The sequence below is a fragment of the Miniopterus schreibersii genome (genome assembly GCF_964146895.1).
Source record: "Miniopterus schreibersii genome assembly, chromosome: 9".
Lineage (NCBI taxonomy): Eukaryota > Metazoa > Chordata > Mammalia > Chiroptera > Miniopteridae > Miniopterus > Miniopterus schreibersii.
In genome coordinates, this window is record NC_138118.1 from 47,054,757 (window position 1) to 47,078,600 (window position 23,844).

A 23,844-nucleotide genomic window follows, 5' to 3' on the forward strand; every position below is an offset into this window, starting at 1 on the left:
TTTTTACTGTTTTCCATAGTGGCTACACTAGTCTTCATTCCCACCAGGGAGATAAGAGCATACAATGGAGTAAAGACAGTCTTTTCAATATTTTCTTATTTTTTTATAATTTTACTTTTTTTTAATCCTCATCCGAGGATAGTTTTTCCATTGCTTTTCAGAGAGAGTGGAAGAGAGAGAAACATCAATGTGAGAGAGACATTTTGATTGGTTGCCTCCCACACACATCCCAACCAGGGCCGGGGATTGATTCTGCAACCAAGGTACATGCCCTTGGCCAGAATCAAACCCAGGACCCTTCAGTCCACAGGCCAACGCTCTAATCACTGAGCCAAACTGGCCAGGACCGGTTTGTACCTTTTAAAACAAGTGTCATGTTTTTCATATTTTTGAAGACTCTAGGCAGTAACTATCTAGAATATCCCTTGATTTGGATTTGTGCCAGTGGTCTGGATCTGGCTCCAAGTGACTTGTGAGAATTGAATATGTGTACCTCTTCCCAAATCCATGTTCAGTGCTATTAGTTGGTACTGTAAATTGGCCATGGAGGGATTATTTATACCTTAGAAGTCAGGAAACACTACAAACAAGGGCTTTTTACCACTGGAGAGCTGGTGGTTCAACATTTAGCAGCACACTGTTGGGTTAGTAGTGTGATGTTTCTTCATGATTAAACCCAAGTTATGCATTTGGGGCAGGAATATCATAGAAGTGATACTTTGTTCTGATTTCATTCTATAGGTGCCAAACTATATTGATTTGTTCCCTTACTAGTGATATTTACATTAGTCACTTGATTGAGATAGTGTCTGCCAGATTTCCCCATTGTAAATTTATTTTTCCCTTTATAATCAATAAATGTCCTGTGTGGGGATATAATAATATTATAAAAATAACTCATTTTTCATTACACCTTTACCTTCTAGTTTTAGCATCCATTGAAGATTCCTGCCTGAATTATTATATGGTTGCCAAATGGTGATTTTTCTAACTCCATCATTTCTTCTACATTTACTAGTTGGCATTCTACTTTAAGGAAAAGCTTTCCCTTCTTCATTTACTTGTGGATTTTGATTTGATTTGATTTGTCATTTATTTTGATGATCAGATTGTCCTAAATTTGGCCAGTGGAGCCCCTTTGAGCAATTTCTTTCTCTTTTTGACATGTTTCTATCATTCTTTGAGCACTTCCTTACTTTCAGGCACAATGTAATGTTTCCTTTTCAACTTGTACTTTCTCTGCCTCAGTCCTGGAATCAGCCATTTCTTCAAGGAGAGTGTGGTATATAGAAACCAAGATCTGAGTACTAGATGTGTTCATTACTATTGGGGTTTTGCTACCCCCAGGCCTTCTTCAGTGGGTAGAGCTAAGAAATGTGTGTGTGTGTATCCCTTTACATTTACATTTATTTCTATATCTATCTAGATACATTATAAACCATGAATGTTTAGTGATAGCTCCAATTCAAGTACAGTATCAGAGTTCATTTTTTCTTTTCTCCTCTTTATATTTTTGTTCATCACTGAAATACTAATTCCCATTGTCCTCAGTATACTTACTTACTCAATTAACCCTCTGTGTGTGGCCTATATCCCAATCCTGCTAGGCTGTACCTGGAACCCTGCCCTAAAATTGTCTTCAAATGGACTGCCCCTGTTGTCCCATCCCAATGATATACTCTTATAATTGCCATTATTACCAGTCACTGCCAAGCTGCATGATTTATATTTTGATCTACTTTGTAAATCCTAGGGGTGGGTCTTATATTTATTATTTTCTTTGTCATTTCAGCTTGGTTCGCAACTTACCTGCATTTAGCTCATGTGAAACATCATAGCTACCATAGTTTAATAACATAGTGTCCTTGTCTCCTGATAGTGTTACTCGTACTTTGAGGAGACAGGGGAGAGAGAAACAACCAGAGAAGTTGGAAGGAGGCAGAGATAAGGAAAGGAAGAAGTGAGAGATAGCTGAGAGGTGTCAGTTATATGGAATGGATGCTGCTAGTACTTTTCCCCCTGGCATAATATAGTCTTTACCCTGTCCTTGGTAAGGAAGGAATCATTCTTCAAAACCCTTTTCACTGGGCCCTCAACTTTTGCCCTCTCCAGTTCTGGTTCACTCTGCAAGTTTTCAACCACTTTTTCTACTTTGACTACTGGCCTCCAGATCTATATTTTCAACTCCGTCCTGATCTTAGGATGTTCCTGGACACTGCAGGTCTAACATTTCCATCTTCCCAAATAAATTTCTCCTCTTGCATATCCTGTCTGATTAATGATTCTACCAACTTTCCAGTTTTCCTCCACCTCCTTTTCCCTCTCCCTTTCCAGCCCAGTATAATTTCCATGAACTTTCATAAATACCTTTCCAGAAAACTCCTCTATCTTTGAGTTTTCACATTTTCAAAATATCAAGTAACTTCACCTCTCTGGGTCTTTTTCCACATCTCCAAGTTCAAGGGAGAGGTAAAGGAAGCAATTGATAACTGTTTCTATCACTTTCTTCCCCAGGTAGGGAAGGTCACAAGCTTTCAATGCACCTTTTAGTTTCTCTTTTTGCCCTTTCTCCTCTCCAGTATAATCCATTTTCCTCCCTCCCTCTGCCACTCTTTAAGTGATCTTTGTTCTATGGCTCATTCCCTTGACCTTTTCATGTCTCTTAGGGTCATGTAGAAAGAGAAGGGTCAGAAGACTGGGCTTCTGAGTCTTGACAACTCTCTGGAGATGTGTTCTGAATGACTAGAAAGCATGGAGTGCCCTGGCTGGTGTGGCTTAGTTGGTTGGAGCATCATCCAGTACACTGAAAGGTTGTGGGCTTGATTCCTGGTTAGGGCACATACTCGGGTTGAGGGTTCAGTTCCTGGTAAGGGTGTGTACGGGAAGCAACCAGTTGATGTTTCTCTATCCCCCTTTCCCTCTCTCTTTCCCCCCTCCCCTTCCTCCCTTCCTCTCTCTACAAATTTTTTTAAAAAGGGGCGGGGGGAGTATTGGAGCTCAGTAGAGCATGTGGGAAGTGTGGTCTTTCTATCCCTTTCAGTAACCTGGTAGGAGAAGATCAGGAAGGAGAGGGGCCTATTTGTATAAGACAGAAACTTTCTAGGCTTTGATGAGTGTGTTAACAAGAAATCCTAATAGGAAGTTTTCCAAAGAGTAGATAGTTGGAGATAATGTGGAGAATTAAGTTAACCTCATAGTCAGAAGATCTGTAATCTAATGCCATGTTGGCCTCTGACTGGCTGTGTGACCTTAAATAAATCATTTAGACCTTTTTATACTTCTGATTCCTTATTTCCAAAATTAGCATTTAAATAGGGAGTTCTAAGTTCCTGCACAGTTCTAAAAAGTTCCAGTAAAATTGAGTAACTGTAATGTTAAAGATAACTTTTTTGGTGAATTTTTTAAAACTTTTGTTTTTTGGCCCACATGAAGGCAATGTACTAGTTTTATTTTTTTCTTTCTTGCAAAACTGATACTCTGGAGAAAATTTGAGGGGATTTATTTAAATATAATTAAATATAATTGCTTTTAATAATGGTCTATGATAAACTTAATCTGCATTGAGCACATTTTAATTTTGTGTGGGACTTACACTATATTTCTACTAACCATTACCTTTGGATAGCCATTCTTTCACCCACTAGAGTCTCTAAAGAGAACTCCTCAACCATTTGCCTATTAATCAAAAATATCATGTTTATTATTTTCTACCATATCTTACGTATTGAGAAAAGTATAATTCCTATAAACGAAAAACCTCATTTGTGACTACACAATTACTGATATTTTTTCAGAGTATTTCAGTGGGTGAAAGAGGTTACTTTGTTTTCTTTGTGTTCTTTATTTCTACTTCTATTCAGAAGCTTGTATAATTTTTTTCCTTTTTTCATCTATTTTTATGTAACAAAGATTCTATGTCTTCATTGTATATTAAGATAAATTTTTATCAGAGATATTTATGTATATATACTAATGGTAAAGTATTTTTGTAACGAGAATATTAAAACTAAGGTAAATCACTTACTGCAACTTAACTTGATAATTACTGAGATCTTTTTTAAAAATAAAACTTTAAAAACATATTATTAATCATAATAAAATGGGTAAAAATTTTATCCTAGATTTTGCTCAAAGACAGGTAATTTTGATCAAGAATTGTTTGATAAGTTAAGACATGTCTCTTAGAATTGCTATTCGTAAGACCTCATGAACCTATACAATAAGCTGAATAAACATTTTCATGTTTATTTTATATGATGTATACTATATGTCTAAATTATTTGTTGTAAAAATGAAGTGGCCATTAAAATTCTGAGAAGTAACTACCAGATTTTATTATTAACAAATCATAATTTCTATCAGTAACCCATCCAAAATAAGCTAAGTCCCTTTAACACGCTTCTGAATATTTTTTTTAAGATCAAAGAAAATGAAGAATTCAATTGATAAATCAACTGAGACTGACAATGGCTATGTATCCCTTGATGGGAAAAAGACTGTTAAAAGCAGTGAAGATGGAGTACAAAGCCATGAACCTCAGTGTGAAACTATTCGACCAGAAGAGACAACCTGGAGCAAGGGAACACTGAGAAACATTCCCAGCAAAGTAAGTGTCATTTTCCCCCCCAAATATGTTTTTATTGATTTTAGAGAGAGAGGAAGGGAGAGGGATAGAGAGATAGAAACATCGATGAGAGACATCGATCTGCTGCCTCTTGCACACCCCCTACTGGGGATCGAGCCCACAACCCAGGTATGTGCCCTGACTGGTAATCAAACCATGACCTCCTGGTTCACAGATTGATGCTCAACCACTGAGCCACACTGGCTGGGCATAAGTGATTTTTTGAAAAATAGTTTGCTTGTGTGATTTTACATTAGCTAATGGGAAGTGACTTAGACATAGTGGTTTCCCTTGAACTAAATATTTTCTCCAAAATTTATTCTCAGAGCCTTTACAAATCACATTGATGAAGCTGAAAATAAGATAAATTAATATGAATAAGCTTTATTGCCAATATAACTTAGTACCTTCTTGAATTGATTAATGACTCCAATTTTTCTAAAATGTTAAAGCACTTTATAATTTTATAGTTGATGCTTATTAAACCTTACCCTTTCTTGCCCCATTTCCATGTGTGTGAGAATTTGTTTTAAATGGAACATCTAAATTATTCTAGAAACTAAACTAGGAACCTGATTTTTTCCATTCATGTTTTCCATAAGATAATATTACCTGTTTTTTCTAACTTTATTACCTTTGGTATCAGCACATTTTTTGTTTTTAATTATTAAAAGTTCTTATTGAGCACATATTTGTTAAGATAACAATTGTTGACTTTTCCAAAATAATTATGCCACCCTGGGTTATTGTAACAAAGCCTAATGTAGTATCTTCTCTTTGTTTCACTGAATTTTTTTCTGGTTAATTTATTCTTTAAAAGCTGGCACAGTAAAATAATATGGTTAAATAAAAAGATGTAAACTGTTAAATTTAGGAATATGAGCATGAACATTTGTGTTGAAGAAAATAAATAGAAGAAAAGAAGATTCTCTAATTTTGAATCAAGTGTGTATTACTACTTTACAGTACATATATTTTCAGTACCAGTAGCTGTACAGTAAATAGCTTGGGACTGCAAGGAAATATAGTCCCTTACTTGATTTTAGATTGTTGAAGCATTTAGCTCTCTGGTAACGTGACCCTCACATTACTATCATCACTGAACAAATAACTTTTCAGTCATTCAACTTTCAAGCACACTTTCAGGCATGTATTACCTACCAAAACTATATGAAAGAAACATGAAAGTGTCAATAAATCTTCTGTTCTGGAGTCTCTCAATTTCAGAATTTCTGAAATCTGTATGTGTCTTACAAATTTATATGTGCAGCCCTGGGTAATTTGGCTCAGTGGTTAAATCCTCCGCTCACGGACTGAAGGATCCTGGGTTTGATTTCAGCCAAGGGCACCTACCTCAGTTGCAGGCTCAAAGCCCTTCCCAATTGGGCCACGTGTGGGACGCAACCAATCGATATGTCTCTCTCACATCGATGTTTCTCTCTCTCTCTCCCTTCTATTCTCTCTGAAAAGCAATGGAGAAAATATCATCAGGGGAGGATTAAAAATACAAACCAAAAAACAAATTTATATGTGCATAATGTCTGATTGTACACCCATTCAACTACCATTTTACCTCTTTTTGTCTCGTAAGCCATTATTTAATCAATGGCGGTATTATAATTGGTCACATTTTCAATTTTCGAAAATAGTATAATTAGTTCATCTCTGGTCTCTCAGCTTCATTTATTTACTTTTTTTTTTTTTAAATTTTTTTAGGAGATGTTAACCTTTTTATATATGTGTGTATATATATATGTGTATATATATATTTGTATGTATGTATGTATGTGTATATGTATATAAAGGTCAATGCTCAACCACTGAGCCATGCCCTGCTGGGCTCTCAGCTTCTTTTATTTTATTTATTTTTAATTTATCTTTATTGTTGGAAGTATTAGAGGTGTCCCATTTTCCCCCCAGTTGACCCCTTCCATCTCGCTCCCACCCCCTTCCCAGGCCTTCACCCCATTATTTTCTATGTCCACGGGTTATGCATATATGCATATAACTTCTTTTGTTAATTTCTTCCCACCCTCCACCCACCTTGCCTCTTCCCTCTGAAATCTGATTGTCTGTTGCATGTATCAGTGTCTGCGGATCTATTTAGTTTGTCAGGTTCTTTTGTTGATTAGCTTCTTTTTAAAGAAGACCCTTCAACATTTCTGGTCTGGTGGTGATGAACTCCTTTAGCTTTTCCTTGTCTGAGAAGCTGTTTGACTTTCAGTTCTAAATGATAGTTTTGCTGGGTAGAGTAATCTTGGTTGTAGGTTCTTGCTTTTCATCACTTTGAATATTTCTTGCCACTCCTTTCTGGCCTGCAAGATTTCTGTTGAGAAATCAGCTGACAGTCGTATGGGTGCTCCCTTGTAGGTAACTAACTGCTTTTTTCTTGCTGCTTTTAAAATTCTCTTTTTGTCTTTAACCTTTGGCATTTTAATTATGATGTGTCTTGCTGTGGGCCTCTTTGGTTTCCTCTTGTTTGGGACTCTCTGTGCTTCCTGGACTTGTAAGTCTGTTTATTTCCCCAGGTAGGGGAAGTTTCTGTAATTATTTTTTCAAATTATTTTTTCAAATAGGTTTTCAACTTCTTGCTCTGTTTCTTCTCCTTCTGGCACCCCAATAATACAAATGTTGGGCTGCTTGAAGTTGTCCCAGAGATTCCTTACACTATCTTCATATTTCTGGATTCTTTTTTCTTTTTGCTCTTTTGGTTGGGTGATTTTTGTTTCATCATGTTCCAAATTGCTGATTAGATTCTCAGCGTCCTCTACTCTACTGTTGATTCCCTGAAATTATTCTTCATTTCAGTTTGTGTAGCCTTCATTTCAAATTGGTACTTTATTATGTCATCGATGGTCTCACTTGTTTTCGTAATAGTCTTACTAATATCCTTGAGCATCCTTATAACTATAATTCTGAACTCTGTAATCTAGTAGCTTGCTTGGCTCTATTTCATTTAGTTCCTTTTCTGGAGATTTCTTCTGTTCTTTCCTTTGTGACATGTTTCTTTGCCTCCACATTTTGGCTGCTTCTAGGTACTTGTTTCTATGTATTAGGAAGAGCTGCTATGTCTCCTGGAATTAGTAGAGTGGCTTTGTGTAGCAGGTGTCCTGTAGGGTCCAGTGGCTCAGCCTCCCCAGTCACCTGAGCTGGGCCTTCTAGGTGCTCCCCTGTGTGGGCTGTGTGCACTGTCCTGTTGTAGTTGAGCCTTGGTTGCTGTTGGCATCACTGGGAGGAATTGACCCCTAGGCAAGTCAGCTATGAGGACCAGCTGCAACTACAACCCAAGAGCTGCTGTGCTGGAGACTCCCCTATGGAGCAGGATTTACTTCAGTGGAGCTTTGGTGTTCACCAAGTGCGCCCCTTGAGTGTGTCACTCGTGGATGTGGTAGGGTTGTAATCCAGCATGGTCAAGTCTGACCACCAGGTGCACTGTCTCTGGGGCTTCCCTGGAGGTACAGACTCAGCCTGTGCCAGTGCCTTGCCCAGGGCCATCCAGCATGAGCTACACAGCATATCGTAGTTGGCTGCTACTTGTGCTGTGCTTGGAAGTATCCAGGAGAGGCCAAGCTATGAACCAATGCAGGCTACCACTAGTGCCAGGCCTGGGGCCACTTATCAAGCTGTATGGGGCATGCTGCTGCTTGTTTGAGAGATTTTAGGGAAGTCCTAAACATGAGGCTTGAGAGGCCACTTGCATAGAAAAGCCACTAGAAATGGCCTGGATGAGCTTGCAGGTAGGGAGGGGTGGGGCCTCCAGGAGTCAACGGGGCGGGGCCAAAGGTGTGAGTCAGGTGCTGGAGATTCAAATATGGCGCCTGCCTGCCTGCTCTGTGTGGGGGAGGGCTCGCCAAAGGAACAATGGCCTCTGCCAGCTCTTCTGTCTGGGAAAAAGCTGCCCCTCCGGCTCTCACCCAGATTTCAGGCAGGTTAGTTCCTCCCCAAGTGTCCCAGGTTCCTTTCAAGCTGCTGCCCAGCGCTGGGGCTCAGAGGGAGCGCCTCTGAGTGAGTCCATGCGCGGACCCTTTAAGAGGAGCTGCCTGGGAGTCCCACAGCCTCTGTGTCCCTCAGGGACAGTCCCTGCTGGTTTTCACAGCCTGAAGTTGTGGGACTTCTCTTCCCGGCACTGGAATCCTGGGCTGGGGCGCCCAATGTGGGGCTGGGACCCCTCACTCCTCTGGGAAACCTCCACCACCGAGATAATCCCTCCCAGGTTTAAACCGCAGCACTGGGTGTGGGCCTGTGGTGCAGTCTCTGGGATTCAGCCCCCATCTGCCTGTCTCTGTCCCTCCTACCAGTCTCATGCTTCTTCAGTTCCCTGGTTGTAGGGCTTCAGTTCAGCTATATTTCAGAAGGTTCTGAGTGATGGTGGTTCTGTATTTTAGTTGTAATTTTGGTATGGTTCTGGGCGGCGGCGAGTACAGCGGTTACCTACGCTGCCATCCTGTTTCTCCTCTCAGCTTCTTTTAAATCAAGGGTGGGGAACGTCCGGTCTGAGAAATTATTTGGTCTGGCTCTGCCAAGGCAACCACAGTTGGGACTTGAAATTCAATAAATCTAGGAGCTTTTTTCATAGCTAATTTTCAAGTTGATAGTTTTGTATGGCCCAGGAGTGATGTTAAAAATATCCAAATGGCCCTTGGCAGAAAAAGGTTCCCCACTTCTATTTTAAATGGACTCTGTTCTGCTTTTATCCTATATTTTTTAATTTTGTAAGCTACTTCAAATCCTTTTGTGAACAAAAACATTATAGAACAATATTTGAAAACTGGCTGTGGAATTTCTCTTAACATTAAAATACCAGTATAGTCAATGATTTAAGATTTTTTTCAGAAAATTAGGTAGTGCTAATCACTTTGAGGTTTTTGAAGGTATTAAAGCTGTATGTGTATATATATGTATAATTGAAAATTTCACACTTTTAAAACTGCAAGTTAAGTTAGAGATTACCATAATCCTCTTTGTGTACTCCCATTTTAGGATATTCAAAGGACAATAACAAATGTCTCTGATGAAGTCTCCAGCGAGGAAGGTCCTGAAACTGGATACCCATTACGTCGTCATGTGGACAGGACTTCTGAGAGCATTCTTCGGAATAGAAAGTCACACCATTATAAGAAACATTACCCTAATGAGGTATATACTTTGGCCTTACATATATACATACATATCTTTTTTATATGTTACTAATTTACAACTTCTTTTAACAATGAATTAATAATTATTAAAAGAACATATTTCCCATCAGTATCAATATCTTGTTATATGATCTGGATTTATAGAGTAGCAGTTTTAGACTTACATGTTGTATACATGATAAATAGCCACACATTTGTATTCATCTTGTGTGTTATCTCTGAAGACTCATATATTCAGTTTGTTTTTTATTTTTAAAGAAGCCCGTCCTGGAGAAACAATCTGTGAGCTCCTGTGAGCAATCAGTGAGTTAGTCTTTCCTGCAATTTGAAAGGCTTTATAACTACTTAATTGTAGCAAAGTTATTATTCTAAGTGACTTTCTTTATGTTCTTGTCACCAGTTATTAAGTTGCCCATACTATTAAATTCAGTCTTTGTTCTTCCTTGATTCTATTTTTCTTTCTTAATGGTTGTTTTTTTTTAAACCCTTTTCTAACTTACCACATCTCTTGAAGTTACCACATCTCTTGAAACTATTTAAATGGACAAAGAATTTCATTCAATTGTATTTTCAGTTTTTATTCTAAAGACAGATATTTCATTATCGCTTCAAGGCAAATTTATTAATTTTTCTTTTACTCTGGTAAACATAACCTACTCTTTTGGATGATATTAGCATTTTTTTCTTAATGATACAAGGTTAAACTTTTGAAAAATCAAATACGCTATTCTGGAATGTGAATACTTTGAGGGTTTTAAAGTGAAGAGTTACTTGTTCTTTACCTATTTTTCTCTGTGTTTTTATCTCTAGTTAATCTTTCTAGCAACTGGCTGTTTCTTCTCTCAGTAGCTGCCATTATACAGACACTAATGCCAGTCGGTCTCCTCATTGCCTCTTCACCCATGTCTTCTGATGTACTACTGTCTCCTGTTCTAAAACTGGATTATCATGCTTCTGAAATCCAAAGTCTTACTCTACATACAGTTGGAAGTCAGTTGGTCATGGAAGGGATTCAGGACCTCCTATAGAAGAAGGTCTCTACCTTTCCATAGAATAAATTATTTGGCTTTAAAGATACTTTTCTCACTCCATAATCTTTGTTCTTCTAGGTTTGCAGCTGTGTTTTTAACTATTGAGATTCTTGAAAGGCAGAGCATTATTAATGTTAACTTTTAAATAGGTGTGTTGCTTAAAATCTTCTAGATTTCATGCTAAGTAAGGCTGATGATTACCTAGTAGGCATTGTTTGTTTTAAATTGTTTTTAATGGTATAAAATATGTCAGTAAAAAAAAAAAAATCTCTTCAAATTTTTCATCTGTCAGGTAAGGAACTTTAGACTAGAATATTTTAAAATCTAAATTTCAGTTCCAAAATATTTTGACTCTCAAGTCAAACCAACTTCATAGCATATTTTAAATAAGGCAAAACAAAGTCTCCTTTAAGTAAAATTGAGACAGAAGATCTGTAGTGTTGTTTTGTATCTTTATGTATATATTACCATACTTTCTTCAAATTACTGGTGGTATTTTTTCTATATGGGTGAGGCACAAATAAATCATTTGTGGAAGCACTTTATGCATGGGTGGGACTGTATAAGCTTCTCAAATATCAGTATCTATAGATCTACATTTTTAGGGGCATTTCATTTTTCAAGTAGAATTGTCCATTCTTTGGTCTGTGGGAGTGCCCGATATTATACTAGGCTGCCATGGTGTTTGTCACCAAAAGGGTTGAGGATGAGGTGGTGATCTTGTCATTCAGTGTGTAGACTTTTACTTAATCCCATTTCCTTCACCCCCACCTCTCACTGCCAACCCAGTTTCTTGCCTTTTTCTATCTATCTATCTGGTTGGCTTCTTTCGGTTACCTGAAAGTGATAGAATTACTTGATTATCTGGGTTGCAGAAGGTATCCTGGGGAATTGATAGCTTCTTTTAAACATTTGTTTTATTTCCTTCTCTGTCTTGCTTTGTTAGCTCTACAAGTATCTTTCAATTTTTATCCCCTATTGTAGATAAGATTTTCATCTAATAAAGGTAACATTTGATGCAAAGCATAATGAAGAAACTATGGGCTTGGAATTAAACTATTTAAGTGTCTTTGGAAAAATTATTTAACTTCTCTGAGTCTCAGTTTCTGCCTGTATAATGGGGAGAGGTGAGCAGCCTCATCAGATTGTTAGGATTAAATAAGATTTTGCATAATTGCCTGATACAAAGCACTCACGTTATTCCTTTTAAGTAAATGATCCTTTTCCTCTTAATTTGGCTATATGCTGTTTTAGCTATACAAAGATTTGAAATGAGCAGAGCAAATCGAATTAAATGAGCTATTAACTTGAGCTGTTTTTCCTCATTTCTAAAATTTCTTACTTTTTTTCTTTATTCAGCAATTTGTAATGAAATTCAAAGTGGCCATTGATCACTTAAACATTGCAGGTAGAATAGTGTTTGAAATGTAAGCAATTCTAGGCAATAATTTGTACATTATGCATTTGTAAAATGGCCTACTTATTAATCAGTATTTGGCAAAATAGTTTTATAAGGAATTATAGATACTTCCTTATTCCTGAAATCACCCATTAGTTTTAGTTAAACAGTCATTGGGCCTTTAATCTGTTACTTATTTCTGTATCTGATCAGCAAGTCTGCATCAGAAGTTAGTGATAGATAATAAGCTAGCTTTATGAAAAAATTTAAATTAGCAGTTACTTATTGCTTAATACATTCTGTGCCTTGTTATCTAACTGTTGTGATGAAAACTGCTTATGCTCCAAGTATTCTGCTTGGCAATGAATCTGAAATGTTTTTGGATTGCTTTTTGTAGAAAGAAAAAAGGCGAAATGATTTTTACCCTTTTTTCCTGTGACTTTTTCTCTTTTTATTTTTTTACTCATTTTCCTATTCAATTCCTTAAAAAAATTTTGCTTTTCTCTCAAACAACCCTCCCACAAATACTCTATCACACATTAAAATATACATGGTGCCCCATTCTAATATCCATAAGTTAATTACCAATAGTACAACTCATTCATTCAAGATACTTTGATAACTGTGGTAAGGATGGTTTCTGTCTTTGGTGGACTTATAGTGTATTTGAGAGTTATGATTTATTTGAGTATATGAAATACATGAGCATTTAATTAACACAGATAACACAGATGCTGGATAGCAAGTCAAAATTCATTGTCAAATTAATAGTATAATAATTCATTTCAGGGACAGAGTGTTCACTCTAAATAGAAGACTTTAAACTAACGTTTGTCCTGCTAGGCTTTAACCTGCTTTGTACAGGTTTGTATTAAAAGCTATAGTGTTCATTTATTTTTTAATATCTCTTTATGGTAGGGAGTTTTATTCACCATTGGCAGATGACTAAACTAAGGCTCAGAAACAAGGTAAACAAGCTAGAAGGGGGTAGAAATGGTAATTTCTTGACACTTTGTTGAGTAGGCTTTAAAGCAGAGTACGATTTATCCTGAAAGGTAGGAACATAATGAGAGGCTGGATTGGCAAAGAACAAACTGTTTTGGAGTTAGGGAGTAGCCCAGTGTCACTGGAGGAGAAGGCTGTGGTACAGAGAAGTGGAAAACAAGGTCCAAAAATAGCCATTTGAAGACAAGCATGGTAGGTGGAGGAATTTGAACTTTATCCAGGAGAGCAGCAGTGGGAAGCCACAGAAGGATTTTGGTCAGAGGAGTAGAAGAACAGTTGTACTTAGGAAAGGTTAATCTGGAAAGAGGGGAGGCTTTTAGGTAGGGGTCCATTAGGAGGCTTTTATAACAAAGTATAAATGATATCCGGTGATAGCATGAAAAAGAGAAAGAGATAATTTTAAAGCATTTTAAAGGTAAAATTGACAAATTTTAGTGACAGGATAGCTAAAAACAAATCTAAAAATTTCAGCATACTTTGTTATAAGCATGGCTATTATCATTCATTTTTTAATCTTTATTGTTGAAAGTATTAGAGATGTCCCCCTTTTCCCCCCATTGATACCCTCCACCCCACATCCACCCCACCCCAGGCCTTCCCCATACCAATGTCTCTGTCCATGGGTTATGCTTATAAACATATTCTGATTAATCTCTCCCTACCCACTCCCCCATCCCCACCTTCCCTCTGAGATCCCTCAGTCTGCTCCATGCTTCTATGTCTCTGGATCTATTTTGTTCATTGGTTTATTATGTTTATTACATTCCACATGGGAGTTAGATCATGTGATACTTGTCTTTCTCTGACTAACTTATTTCACTTAGGATAATACACTTCAGTTCCCTCCATGCTCTCCCAAAGGATAAGAGATTCTTCTTTTTAACAGCTGCATAGTGTAAATGTACCACATGGTGTAAATGTACCACAGGTTCTTTTATCCACTCATCTACTGATGGGCACTTGGGCTGTTTCCAGGTCTAAGCTATCGTAAATTGTGCTGCTGTGAACATAGAGGTGCATAAGTTCTTTGTGATTGGTGTTTGGGGTTTCTTAGGATATATTCCTAGAAGTGGGATCACTGGGTCAAATGGCAGTTCCATTTTCAATTTTTTGGGGAACCTCCATAGTGTTTTCCATAGTGGCTGCACCAGTCTGCATTCCCATCAGCAGTGTACTAGGGTTTCTCCACATCCTCACCAGCATTTGTTTGTTGATTTGTTGATGGTAGCCATTCTGACAGGTATGAAGTAATACCTCATTGTAGTTTTAATGTGCATCTCTCTGATGATTAGTGACTTTGAACATTTTTTCAGATGTCTCTTTGCCATTTGTATGTCCTCTTTAGAGAAGTGTATTTAGGTCCCTTGCCCATTTTTTAATTGGAGTGTTTGTCTTCCTTTTGTTAAGTTGTATGAGTTCCTTATATATTTTTATAGTGAGCTCCTTTTTCGTTTTGTTGATGATTTCTTTTGTTGTGCAGAAGCTTTTTATTTTGATGTAATCCCATTTGTTTATTTTCTCTTGTGTTTCTCTGGCACTAGATGTATCGGCAAACATATTGCTATGAGAGATGTCGGAGATTTTGCTGCCAACGTTTTCTTCTAGGATTTTTATGGTTTCATATCTTACATTTAAGTCTTTCTCCATTTTGAGTTTATTCTTATGTATGGTGTAAATTAGTGGTCTAATTTAATTTTTTTGCATGTACCTGTGCAATTTTCCCAATGCTGTTTATTGAAGAGACTGTCTTTACTCCATTGTATGCTCTTGCCTCCTTTGTCAAATATTGAGCATAATGGCGTAGGTTGATTTCTGGATTCTGTGTTCTGTTCTACTGATCTATATGTCTGTTCTTGTGCCAGTACCAGGCTGTTTTGATTACAGTGGCTTTGTAGTAGAACTTGATATCTGGTATTGTGATCCCTCCAACTTTGTTCCTCTTTCTCAAGATTCCCGTGGCTATTCAGGGTGTTTTTTGGTTCCCTATAATTTTCAAAGTGTTTATTCTAGCTCTGTGGAATATGCTGTTGATATTTTAATGGGGATTGCATTGAATTTATAGATTGCTTTGGGTAGTATGGACATTTTAATGATATTAATTCTTCCAATCCATGGACATGGTAAATTCTTCCACTTGTTTATATCTTCCTCTATAAGGAAGATATATCTCTTTTTGCAATGTCCTGTACTTTTCTGAATACAGGTCTTTTACCTTCTTGGTTAAGGTTATTCCTAAGTGTCTTAATTTTTTTGTTGCAGTGGTAAATGGGATTTTTTTTGTAGTTTGTCTTTCTGAGAGTACATTATTGGTGTATAAAAATGCCATCAATTTCTGGGTATTTGTATCCTGCTACATTGCCAAATCCATTTATTAAATAACCTAGTAGTTTTTTGGTGGAATCTTCAGGATTTTCTATGTACAATATCATGTCATCTGCAAATAATGACAATTTTACTTCCTCCTTTCCAATTTGGATGCCTTTTATGTTGTCTTCTTGTCTTGATCATTGTGGCTAGGACTTCTAGTACTATGTTGAATAAGAGTGGGGAAAGTAGACACCCTTGTCTTGTTCCTGTTCTTAGGATAAATGGTTTTAGTTTTTGCCCATGTAGTATGATGTTGGCTCTAGGTTTGACATATATGGCCTTTATTATGTTGAGGTATGATCCTTCTATTCCCACTTTGCTGAGAGATTTTATCAAAAATGGGTATTGCATTTTGTTGCGTGCTATTTCTGTATCTATTGATATGATCATGTGATTTTTGTCTTTCAATTTGTTTATGTGATGTATCACATTTATTCATTTGCGAATATTGTACCAGCCTTGCATCCCTGGAATAAATCCTACTTGGTCATGGCGTATGATCTTTTAAATACATTGCTGGATCCGATTTGATAGTATTTTGTTGAGGATTTTAGCGTCTGTGTTCATCAGGGATATTGGCCTGTAATTCTCTTTCCCTGTTGTGTCTTTAGCTGGTTTTGGAATTGGTTAATACTGGCCCTGTAAAAAGAGCTTGGAAGTGTTCCTTCCTCTTGGTTTTTTGTAATAGTTTGAGGAAGGTACGTGTTAGTTCTTCTTTGAATGTTTGGGAAAACTTCCATGTGAAGCCATCTGGGGCAGGGCTTTTGTGTGCTGGGAGCCCTTTAATTACTGCTTCAACTTCATCGGCACTTATTGGCCTATTCAGATTTTCTGACTCTTCCAGATTGAGTTTTGAGAAGTTGTATTTTTCTAGGAATTTGTCCATTTAATCCAGGTTGTCCAGCTTGGTGGCATATAGTTGTTCAGAGTACTTTCTTACAATCCTTTGTATTTCTGTTGGGTGAGTTATTTCACCTCTTTCGTTTCTGATTTTGTTTATTTGGGTCCTCTCTCTTTGTTTTTTGATGAGTCTGGCTAAAGGTGTATCAATATTATTTATCTTTTCAAAGAACCTGCTCTTGATTTCATTGATCTTTTGTATTTTTTTTTTTTTTTTTAGTCTCTTTTATTTCGTCTCTTTAGTATCATTTATTTCTGCTCTGGTCTTTATTATTTCTTTCCTTACACTTACTCTGGGCTTTTCTTGTTTTTTCTTTCTAAGTTTTTAAGTTGTAGGGTTACAGAGTCTACTGGAAGTTTTTCTTGTTTTTTGAAGTAGGCTTATAGTGCTATGAACTTCCCTCTCAAGACTGCTTTCATTGTGTCCCATAGATTTGGAGTTGTGTGTTCATTTTCATTTGTTTCTAGGAAGTTTTTGATTTCTTCCTTGATCTCTTTGGTAACCCATTCGTTGTTTAAAAATATGCTATTTAGCCTCCATGTCTTTTTGTTTTTCTATTGTAGTTGATTTATAATTTTAAGCCATTGTGGTCTGAGAAGGTGCTTGATATGATTTCACTCTTCTTGAACTTGTAGAGACTTGCTTTGTGTCCTAGCAGGTGGTCTGTCTTTGAGAATGTCCCATGTGCACTTGAGAAGAATGTATATTCAGCAGCTTTGGGGTGGAATGTTCTGTAAATGTTAATTAAATCCATCTGATCTAGTGTGTCATTTAGGGTCACTGTTTCCTTGTTGATTTTTTTTTTTTTACTTTTTTTTTTTAAATTTTATTATTGTTTAAAATATTACAGATGTCCCTTTTTCTCCCCAATGACCCATTCCACCCCGTTCCTTTCCCCTCCCCAGTCCCTCTCCCCACCATTGTCCGTGTCCTTGGGTTGTGCATATATGCATATAAATTCTTTGGTTACTCTCTCCCCCTCCACCCACCCACCCTCCTTCATCCCTCTGACATTCATCAGTCTCATCTATGCTTCCATGTCATTGAATCTGTTCTGTTCATCAGTTTATTAAGTTCTTTAGATTCCACGTATAAGTGAGATCATGTGATACTTGTCTTTCGCTGCCTGGCTTATTTCACTTAGCATAATATTCTCCAGGTCCATCCATACTGTCCCAAAGGGTACGAGTTTCTTCTTCTTTACAGCTGCGTAGTATTCCATGGTGTAAATGTCCCACAGCTTTTTTATCCACTCATCTACTGATGGGCACTTGGGCTGTTTCCAGATCTTAGCTATTGTAAACTGTGCTGCTATGAACATCGGGGTACAAATATCCTTTCTGATGAATGTTTCAGGATTCGTAGGATACATTCCTAGGAGTGGAATCACTGGGTCAAACGGCAGCTCCATTTTTAATTTTGTGAGGAACCTCCATACCGTTTTCCATAGTGGCTGCACCAGTCTGCATTCCCACCAGCAGTGTACTAGGGTTCCCCTGTCTCCACACCCTTGCCAGCACATGTTGTTTGTTGATTTGTTGATGGCGGCCATTCTGACAGGTGTGAAGTGATATCTCATTGTGGTTTTAATTTGGAACTCTCTGATGATTAGCGACGTCAAGCATTTTCTCATGTGTCTCTTGGCCATCCGTATGTCCTCTTTGGAGAAGTGTCTATTTAAGTCCTTTGCCCATTTCTTAATTGGGTTGTTTGTCTTCCTCTTGCTGAGTGCTATGAGTTCTTTGTACACTTTGGAAATTAGCCCCTTATCAGATTCATCTTTGGCAAATATGTTTTCCCAGACTGTGGGGTTCCTTTGTATTTTGAGGCTGTTTTCTTTTGCTGTGCAGAAGCTTTTTAGTTTGATGTAGTCCCATATGTTTATTTTTTCCTTTGTTTCTCTTGCCCTGGGAGATGTATCAGTGAAAAGTCCACTATGTGGGATGTCTGTGACTTTACTATGTTTTCTTCCAGGATTTTTATGGTTTTGTGACTTACATTTAAGTCTTTTATCCATTTTGAGTTTATTTTTGTGTATGGTGAAAGTTCGTGGTCTAGTTTCATTCTTTTGCATGTATCTGTCCAATTTTCCCAGCACCACTTATTGAAGAGACTGTCCTTACTCCATTGGTTACTCTTGCCTCCTTTGTCGAATATTTACTGACCATAATGGCGAGGGTCTATTTCTGGGGTCTCTGTACTGTTCCATTGATCTGTATGCCTGTTGTTGTACCAATACCAGGCCGTTTTGATTACAGTGGCTTTGTAATATAGTTTGAAGTCTGGTAATGTGATCCCTCCCACTCCGTTCTTTTTTCTCAAGATGGCTGCAGCTATTCGGGGTCTTTTTTGGTGCCATACAAATTTTCGAAATGTTTGTTCTAGGTCTGAGAAATATGCTGTTGGTATTTTCATAGGAATTGCATTAAATTTATAAATTGCTTTGGGTAGTACAGACATTTTAATGATATTAATTCTTCCAATCCATGAGCATGGTATCTTCTTCCACTTGTTTAAATCTTCCTCTATTTCTTTTTTCAGTGTCACGTAGTTTTCTGAGTACAGGTCTTTTACATCCTTGGTTAAGTTTATGCCTAGGTATCTTATTTTTTTAGTTGCAATGGTAAATGGTATTGCTTTTTTAGTTTCTCTCTCTGAAAGTTCATTGTTGGTGTATAAGAATGCCATTGATTTCCGGATGTTGATTTTGTATCCAGCTACCTTGCCAAATTCATTTATCAAATCTAGTAGTACTTTTATGGAGTCTTGAGGGTTTTCTATGTACAGTATCATGTCATCTGCAAATAATGACAGTTTTACTTCCTCCTTTCCAATTTGGATACCTTTTATGTTTTCTTCCTGTCTGATGGCTATGGCGAGGACTTCCAGTACTATGTTGAATAAGAGTGGTGAAAGTGGACATCCCTGTCTTGTTCCTGTTTTTAATGGAAATGGTTTTAGTTTTTGCCCATTGAGTATGATGTTGGCTGTAGGTCTGTCGTATATGGCCTTTATTATGTTGAGGTATGATCCCTCTATTCCCACTTTGCTGAGAGTTTTTTTCAGAAATGGGTGCTGGATTTTGTCGAATGCTTTTTCTGCGTCTATTGATATGATCATATGACTTTTGTCCTTCATTTTGTTTATGTGATGTATGTATCACATTTATTGATTTGCGCATGTTGTACCAGCCTTGCATCCCCGGAATAAACCCCACTTGGTCATGATGTATGATCTTTTTAATGTATTGCTGGATCCGGTTTGCTAGTATTTTAGTGAGGATTTTAGCATCTATGTTCATCAGGGATATTGGCCTGTAATTTTCTTTCTTTGTAGTATCTTTATCTGGTTTTGGGATTAGGGTGATGCTGGCCTCTTAAAAAGAATTTGGGAGTTTTCCCTCCTCTTGAATTTTCTGGAATAGTTTGAATAAAATAGGTGTTAATTCTTCTTTGACTGTTTGGTAAAACTTGCCTGTAAATCTATCTGGTCCAGGACTTTTGTTTGCTGGGAGTTTTTTGATTACTGCTTCAATTTCATTAGTTGTTATCGTCCTATTCAGGTTTTCTGCCTCTTCTTGATTCAGCTTTGGAAGGTTGTATGCTTCTAGGAATTTGTCCATTTCCCCTATGTTGTCCAATTTGTTGGCCTACAGTTGCTCATAATATTTTCTTACAATCCTGTGTATTTCTGTTGGATCGGTTGTTATATCGCCTTTTGCATTTCTGATTTTATTTATTTGGGTCCTCTCTGTTTGTTTCTTAGTGAGTCTGGCTAAAGGTGCATCAATCTTATTTACCTTTTCAAAGAACCAGCTCTTGGTTTCATTGATTTTTTTGTATTGTTTCTTTAGTCTCTGTGTCATTAATCTCTGCTCTGATTTTTATTATTTCCTTCCTTCTACTTCCTCGGGGCTTTTCTTGAATGATATGAATTTTCCTCTCAAGAATGCTTTCGCTGTGTCCCATAGGTTTGGGGTTGTTGTCTGTTCATTTTCGTTACTTTCCATGAACTGTTTGATTTCTTCCTTGATCTCCTTGGTAACCCATTCATTGTTTAATAACATGCTATTTAGCCTCCATGTGATTGAATATTTTTGAGTTTTTTTATAGTGTTTGATTTCTAGTTTCATGGCACTGTGATCCGAGAAGATGCTTGATATGATTTCAGTCTTCTTATATTTATAGAGACTTGCCTTGTACCCTAACATGTGGTATGTTTTTGAGAATGTTCCATGTGCACTTGAGAAGAATGTGAATTCTGCTGCTTTGGGGTGAAATGTTCTATAAATGTCAATTAAATCCATTAGGTCTAGTGATTCATTTAAGGTCTGCGTTTTCCTGTTGATTTTTTGTCTTGATGATCTGTCCAATGCTGACAGTGGGGTGTTAAAGTCCCCCACTATGATTGTGTTGCTGTCAATCTCCCCTTTGAAGTCCCCCAAGAGACTTTTTATATATTTAGGTGCTCCTGTATTGGGTGCATAAATGTTCATAAGGGTTATTTCCTCCTGTTGGATTGATCCCTTTAGTATGTAGTGACCATCTTTGTCTCTCGTTATGGTCTTTATTTTGAAGTCTGTTTTGTCAGAAATAAGAATTGCTACTCCAGCTTTCTTTTCCTTTCCATTTGCATGGAATATTTTACTCCACCCCTTCACTTTTAGCCTGTGTGAGTCTTTTGCTCTCAGGTGGGTCTCTTGTAGACAGTATATATTTGGGTCCTGTTTTCTTATCCATTCAGCTACCCTTTGTCTTTTGATTGGCCCATTTATTCCATTTACATTTAAGGTTACTGTTGATATCAACTTATTTAATACCATTTTTCCCCTTTATGCTGATGTACCTTTCTCTCACTTATTCCTTTTTCTTAAAGCAGTCCTTTTAGCATTTCTTGCAGTGCTGGTTTGGTGGTACTGAACTCTTTTAGCCTTTTTTTGTCTGGGAAGCTTTTTATTTCACCTTCAAATTTAAATGATAGCCTTGCTGGATAAAGCAATCTTGGTTGCATGTTCTTGCTTTTCATTACTTGGAGAACTTCATGCCACTCCCTTCTGGCCTGAAGAGTTTCTTTTGAGAAATCAACTGTCAGCCTTATGGGGGTTCCCTTGTAGGTCACTGCTTGTCTCTCTCTTGCAGCCCTTAATATTTTCTCTTTGTCCTTGACATTTGCCATTTTAATTATGTGTCTCGGAGTGGGTCTTTTTGGGTCCCTCCTGTTTGGAACCCTCTGTGCTTCCTGAACTTGTGTGGCTTTCTCCTTCACCAGCCTAGGGAAGTTTTCTATAATTATTCCTTCCACCAAGTTCTCTATCCCTTGCTCTCTTTCCTCCCCCTCTGGCATTCCTATAATGCAAATGTTGTTTTGCTTCATGTTGTCCCAAAATTCCCTTAGACTGTCCTCATGCTTTTTAAGTGTTTTTTCTTTTTGCTGCTCTGATTGTGTGATTTTCTCTACTTTGTCTTCTAAGTCACTTATTCTATCCTCTGCTTCATTGAGCCTGCTTTTAATTCCTTCCAGTGCATTCTTGATATCAGATACAGCATTCTTTATCTCTGTCTGAGTTGTATTTATGGTATGTATCTCTTTTTTCATGTTTTCACTAAGGTTCTCGATCTTATCATCTATAGTTCTTCTTAAGTTCCTTGAACATCTTCATTATCAATACTCTGAACTCCGTTTCTGATAACTTGCTCAACTCCATCTCATCAACGTCTTTTTCTGGCGATGTTTCCTTTTCTTTAATTTGGGGGTTGTTTCTTTGTCTCCCCATTTTGGTAGGTCTTAGTGCTTATATCTATATATTAGATATATTTGCTGTGTCCCAGTCTTGTGGGGTGGAATTTTGTCTTGTGGGTCCAGTCGAGCCCAGAGGTATATATTGTTGTTAATACTGGTGAAAATTTAGAAAATAATAATAAACTAAAATGTAAAAAATAGAGAAGCTACTGGGGGATAACAGAAGCAGAGAAAAGATTCTGAAAGAAGGGCCAGCACAAAATTAAGGGAGAGAATAGGAATAGGATAATAGTTGAAAATGAGAAAACAAAAATACAGTAAAGAGAATAAGAGAAACTAGCAATTGGACAGGAAAACAGAAGGGGGCAAAATGAAAGAAGAAAGAAAAGTAGGAAAAGAAAGAAGAAAAAGAAGAAAAACGTTATGCCAATGGATTGAGAGGAGAGAGAGAGATAAAGCCCAGGCAGGCAGGGAGTCTGGTAAGAGATTTGGGGGAAACTATAGAGGAAAGCAGTAAACTTGGTTATAATGATAAAGTCCCAGTTGTTAAGCAGGGATATCAAGAAAGTCTTGATAGTGGAAGCAAGAATAAAACAAAACAAAGCAAATAACGAAAACAAAACCAAAAACCAGCTGAGCAAGACAAAATTATTTTATAAAAAAAAAAAAAGAAAGAAAAAAATTAGTTAAAAAATGTTTAAAAAAAATTAAAGAAAAAAGATTTTTATAAAATTTTAAAAAGAAGAAAAAACAAATTTTCTCCCCTTTCTCTTCTTCCTAAGGAAAAAATAAAAAATAAACCCACAAACAAAAAACAAACAAAAAAATCCCCCAAACCAAAAAACCCCAAAACCAAACCAGACAAAAAAATAGCAGAGAAAAAGGTAGTCAATCAGGTGCATTTCCTCTGGGCAACTTATGTTGTCTGAGGGTCGCTGTTTTTTGTGATTTCAGTTCTCCTGGGAGGTACTTGTGTATCACCCAATGTGAGGAGCCGTCTAGGTTTGGCTCTGGTGTCCTTACGTAGATGGTTGATCTGAGATTCTCAGTGGGCCACCTCCTCTTTTCAGCTATTTTGCAACCTTGTAGTTGTCTGGCCTTGCTCCAGAGTCTTCTGTAGAGTCTTTAGGGTACAGGGTGGCTAGTGTAGCCTGGGGTATCACTCCCGTTAGAGGTGTCGCTGTCAGGCGCTCACTCTGCGGGAGTTAGTCTCTGCTCCACCGCCAGCTCTTTAGTCCCTACCCTGTCCTCTGATTCTAGTTCCCCAGGCTCTGTCCTGCTGCAACTTCAGATTGATTTCAGCCTGTTGCCTTTTCAGTATGGGCTGTTTCAGCAGCCAGGGCCCAGTGGGTTCGATTCAGAACACATTCTGGTGGGCCCTTTGCCTGCCCAGCCCCCAGCAGGGGTTTTCAGTGTTTCCTCCAGTTCCCAAATGACAGTCCCCGAGAGTCTTATTCTTGCAGAGCCCTCCTATGAGGTGCTCTCCCTTCCCCCTCAGGACTGTGCCCTGCCGGTGTGTCTGGGGCCTCAGTGCGCGGGACCTGCCCCTTTCCTGTTGGGCACGGTGCTCCCTGCTGCAGGAGAGGCCTGCGGGTTCCGCCCCTCCCTGCTCAGCTCTGGTTGGCTGGTCGCACCAGTCC

At 37.7% G+C, this 23,844-nt stretch overlaps 1 protein-coding gene across 5 annotated transcripts in view; it reads left to right on the plus strand.

Moving 5' to 3' along the window:
- Positions 1 to 23,844, plus strand: part of PHTF2 (putative homeodomain transcription factor 2) — a gene marked incomplete at its 3' end in the record, with an annotated part of 131,609 nt that overhangs the window by 79,688 nt on the left and 28,077 nt on the right. For 4 of the 5 annotated variants that reach the window (XM_081147181.1, XM_081147182.1, XM_081147180.1 and 1 more), the window contains 2 exons: positions 4,420 to 4,606; positions 9,605 to 9,760. In XM_081147181.1, coding sequence (XP_081003307.1) covers positions 4,420 to 4,606; positions 9,605 to 9,760 — 343 coding nt within the window. Of the gene's footprint in view, positions 1 to 4,419; positions 4,607 to 9,604; positions 9,815 to 23,844 lie in introns of those variants that run through there. The other variant, XM_081147184.1, reaches the window with a different exon arrangement.